The following is a 5,278-nucleotide window of genomic DNA, read 5'->3' as shown; positions in this document are numbered from 1 at the left end:
CCTCTCGGAACCGTAGATCCAAATTAACTTTCTGGTACAGTTACTAACTTACAACTTAAAAACTTTTAGAGCAAATCATTTTCATATGTGGCGACTATACATTGGAATAATCTGCCTACATAATATTTGAAACTTTGAAACAGTGCCTAACCCTATCGACTTTCGAAATCATCACTGAAGACTTATCTGTTTAGTATTATGTTGTAAACGTTGTTCGACATTGCATACACTACAGTCAGTGTGGCAGTATATTTTAAGACTACACAGTCCGCACTCCCATCGGCTACTTTCCACTATGGAGAAATCAATAATAGAATTTTATCACGATCTGGATCAATACAATATAGCTCATTGTTGACCAATATCATCTGTCTGTTCTAAAATGTATTATAAAACATGTACAAAACAAAACAAAGACAGGTAATAATTTATTAACATTTTACATTATTTTATTCTTTTTACTGAATTGATTTACATACATTTGTCTAATTCAAGATTATGCATCATCGGACAATTTGAAAATCTGTAACTGGTATTGTCCAAAGCTCGGCAAATGCAGAAAACGACGAGGCGTTCATTCATTCATTCGTCAAACACTGAACTTATACCCAATTGTCAACCAATTGATTCAATACTTGTCTGGTGAAAGCTTAACACGTTTATACCATTTCAAATTTAGCCAACAAGGTCGTCTGGTACAATGTGTTTCCCGATTAACAAGTGCTTCTTACGTAGCGTTCGTGGTATAAATTGAAATTCTATTGTATTTGCCTTTGAGATGAAGATACAGGTTATGAGACATTTGAGTTTGTATTCTCTTGTATTCCTATTACGTCCCTTTAATTGTCAGTTTCCAACTAATCCACTTAGGATTATTGGTGGACGAAACGCGTCTCCTGGACAATTCCCATATCAAGTCTCACTTCGTTACAGACGTAGTAATGGACGATATAAACACTACTGTGGCGGGGCATTAATTGGAAGAAACACCGTTTTAACGACAGCCCACTGTATTGGTCGTAATAGGTAAGACATGTATGTTTATGTGTAAAAGTACCGTTATCCGCAACTAACATTCAAATTTTGTTCGTCGTATTGTTTATGGAGTGAGTAGTAGGCATTGGTTTAAAGTGGACGAACAGGATAATATTCCAGAGCTCATAGAGTTAAATGTGCTTGATTAATAGTTTATATTTGCTTAATGAACTAAACCAAAAGTGGTAAATAGGCTTTTTGAACTTAATGAAAGGAATGATTTTGTAGAGCTCATATATTTTAAATTTTCTTGATTAACTAAATTAAAGGAACCCCAGTTCATATGGTAGAAATTTTCTTAATTGACTAAACTAAAGGGGTAATATTCCAGAGCTCATATTGTTTAAATTTGCTTGATTAACTAAATTAAAGGAGTATTTTCCATAAATACCAATTTTCAGTAAAAGACCGTCGCAAAATTTCAACACTTGGGGATAGAAAATAATAAATTAAAGGTCAGTTGTTACTGAATCATCGACGGAAATATGACAACATTTTCTTACTCCGTCGGCGTGGATGGGAGGAGGTGTGGTTCTTCGTTTGAACGCAAGTGTTAAGATTTTGCGATGGCCCCTTTTGTATTATTTTTGTATAATTTACCACATGAAAACTTTTATTGTCCTGGACTACCCCCTTCAGTAACGTTCCTTTGATCTGCGAGACACCAACTAATGCTATTATAATATATTACAGTGTCAGTCGATTCTTAGTTATTCTCGGTGATTATAGGACAAACAGAAAAGAGCGTACCGAACAATTGTTCAAATTACGCCGTGTTTATGTTGTAAGTATAAGTTAAATCATAGGCCGTGGAAGTAATTTGATAGAAAGTAGGACATCGAGTAGAATCTGCCGCATGCATATTTATAGTAGTTTTGTGATGAAAAATGTCCGCATTATGGCCATTTAACTCCCACTGTATGCATAGGGGTGTCAACATCACGAAATAGCCTACAATTGTCAACTTTAACATTCGTGATGCGATAATGGGACTTTGTAAATGTCGGGTTGAAATGTGTGAGTGATCACTTCACAAAATGCTGTTATTTCCTTATTCTTATTTTAGCACCCCCGTTACAATCGTAGAAGAGTAACGAATGATTTGGCTATATTGAAACTAGCTGGAAAGGTTCGTTACACCAAGACTGTTAAACGGGTCAGGTTAGCAAAACCAGGACAAAATTTTGTCGGGTCTACTTGTATCATCAGTGGCTGGGGAGCAACTCGCGGTAAGTGGCCGTTTGCAAAATTACGGTAAATGTTGGGGAGCCACTCGCAATAAATTGGCTTTTACATACATGAGTGGTTGGGGTTGGTCTGTGGTTGTGAACACAAAGTCGTTTTCAAAGCAAAAACAAAGATTGCTTAATTTCGAAACTTTTCGAAGTATGTCATAAACAAATATTTCTGAAACCATCTTCACATGATTATTTGGTTCGCTATGGTCGCCATTTTGGATTTGGTTCTTAGACGTTCGCTCCAGATAACGTATTTAAAACTAGGTCAACAGACTGCAACTTTCAAAATAGCGAAGATCAGGGAACATGGCTTTCCTGATTATGCACATCCATGCTTCCAATTTTGTAATTTGATTTTACCCATTATTGAATATATACAGGATTTAATTGCCGTTTTATTATTTTAGGAGGTGGACCAACAAGCAATATCCTCCAGTTTACAAGAGTCACGGTTATCACAAGTAGACGATGTCAAAGATCTTATGACGATATCTTTGGAAGAGTAATCTGTTTTTTATCGAACGACAGAGGAAGCGGTATTTGCGATGTAAGAAATATTTTAAAATGACCAGAACTCATTTGTTTAGAGTTCTTTGTATCTTATGTATTGTTTTTGTTTTATAATAAGGCAATCTATATGCGTTGAAGATTTTATATCTGTAGATAAAGCCAATGTTAAGCTATAATTTATTGGCTTTTCGCTGTTAACACAGCAAGTTAAAAATTAAACTTGTATTTTTAAACAAAACAACTTCAACTTAATCTTCCTGAGCAGAAATTTAATAGTACAGGTCCCGAGTTCACAAAGCATTATCAGAGTTAAATTAAGCATTTACTCAACATTGTTCGCCTTATTTTAACAAAAATATAGCCCTATATAAAACTTTTGTTTTAATGTATCAAATACATCACTAAGGAACCGTGCAAACGTTTGTTTTTCTGGATCAAAGATATTTCTCATAAACAGTGATAAGAAGTTAAGTAAATTCTTAACTTAAGCCTGGGAATGCTTTGTGGACTCGGGGCCAGAGCTTCCCCTAATTCAATACTTTATTTTCACATCAAACAAAGGGGTTAAGCTCCTTTAACAAAATGTGGAAAGCGGACGATATAAGGGGCCTGAATCTTGTATATGTGTGTCGAAAATCTAAAATTAATAATTGTAATTTGGACGTACGAGAAGAACTATCCTATAACGATAATTGTGGTTTGGAACGCAGCTTTAGGAGATTTTATTTTGCTAAAGGGGAAATTGTGAGGTGTACAGTAGGGCAAGTGAATATTGTGTTACTTCTGTTGTGTTGAAATGGCCATGTTGATCTAGATGGCAGTGCGGTAGTGGTGGAATCAATTTAATATTTGGGTGGTGTAGCGCACCCCCTCTTTTTTTGAAGCAATATTTGTTCAGATTTGTATCTGAATACGGATTGGGCAACAGGCATAGCCTATATTAAACCCCCTCTATCCCCCTATTAAAAAGTTATGCTTCATTTCTGTTTGTCACACCACTTTTATTATCCTGTAAGTTTATCACTTTATAAAACTATCCTCTCATGGCTCCATTTTCGATCTTTTATGTATTTTCTACGAAATTGCAGCATACACTGCAGTATAATATTTTTGAATGATTGTATTGCAGGGAGATAGTGGTGGGCCTGCAGTTTGCCACGGTGTTTTGGCTGGCGTAACCTCCTTTGGGGTAGATGATTGTCTGACACACTATCCCAGCGTCTACACTAGAGTTTCGTATTATAATAAGTATATTAGACAACGATTGTAACGACATGTACTTACAAACTGAAAATGGATGATAGCGTTGCCAGGAAGTGAATACACTCCCACAAACAGTATACACAGGAGTGACAACCGTATACACTGCCATTGGCAAAGTATACATGGAAATGTTCTCTTGTTATTCGCCGACAATTAATTAGGCATAGTGAAACCGTATACACAAATAACCGATCATTCAAATTTGAAAATAGGCCTCCTCTCTTTGTGACTTCCAATCTGATTAAAATACAGATCTATATTTCGTTTCATTTTTTTTATACTTTCGATGGCCTACACTATATGAAGATCTGACCGGTTGTAGTGATAGGCGGTACCCATGGAAACGAATTAAACACGTCAAAGAATCTAACAAATACTCTATTTTATAATATCTATTAGTTATTTTTTTCGAAATTTTTTTTTGAATTTTTTCTAGCTGTTATTAAAACGGAACAATATCACGAACATAGCTTGAAAACCTCTATTCTAATTATTGGGCTGGCTTTGTGAGAACGAAGCTGGCCCGCTAACCAGGATTCGCTCCCGGTAGAAAGTTCTTCGAAAATTTCTCACATGGTTTCCCCTTATAAGTGGTGCAGGATGGAGGGCCTAGCAAGGACAATGTCTATTCGTCCGTCTACACAAAACTTAGCAATACGCAATTATGAACCACTAATTTCGCCCCCCCCCCCCCTTCCTCCTTCCCAGTACATATTTCGATGCACGTGCAGGAGCCCCTGATAGTTGGAATTCGATGAAGAGTAGACGGAAAACTCCTCTCTAGCATTAACCGCGTGTTAGTCTCTAAATTATCCAAGATACATGATGACATAAAGTATGAATTCCAGTGATAAACATGGTGAGAGTTCTAATCTAAAAATCTGTGATCGCTTAATTGATCCTATTATAATGATGCACGTTTTAATATGTAGCAAAATTGTGGATACTGAACATTACCGAAAGCAAAGGATAATCTTAAATGTCACAGTTGAACATGTACAGACAAATGCCGAAGATATTTACCAGTTTTTGTTCTTTTAAACAATATTTTTATTCAGGATAGTCTTTGTAAAACCCCTAATCAATTTTAATCTTAATGTGGGAAGTTTGACAAGCACAGATCAATGAGATCAATATGACACCGACATTTTTTTTCATAGATATTTAATGATTTTGTAGCTAGGCTTAAAATCGATTAAATTTTTCATTGAAGTATTTAACTCCACGTGTTT

The 5,278-nt window shown here is 35.7% G+C and overlaps 1 protein-coding gene across 1 annotated transcript; it reads left to right on the top strand.

The window, feature by feature from the left end:
* Positions 1-382: 382 nt before the first annotated feature.
* Positions 383-4,824, top strand: LOC126809618 (trypsin II-P29). Its single transcript, XM_050534284.2, has 5 exons — positions 383-420; positions 1,675-1,819; positions 2,102-2,264; positions 2,681-2,820; positions 3,913-4,824. Exons 1-5 carry the CDS (start codon positions 383-385, stop codon positions 4,051-4,053), a joined length of 627 nt encoding a protein of 208 aa, XP_050390241.1. The 3' UTR covers positions 4,054-4,824.
* Positions 4,825-5,278: the final 454 nt, after the last annotated feature.

Source organism: Patella vulgata, chromosome 2 (genome assembly GCF_932274485.2).
Source record: "Patella vulgata chromosome 2, xgPatVulg1.2, whole genome shotgun sequence".
In the NCBI taxonomy this organism is placed as follows: Eukaryota; Metazoa; Mollusca; class Gastropoda; family Patellidae; genus Patella; species Patella vulgata.
Note: the sequence above shows the minus strand (reverse complement) of the source record. Positions and strands in the feature narration are given on the sequence as shown.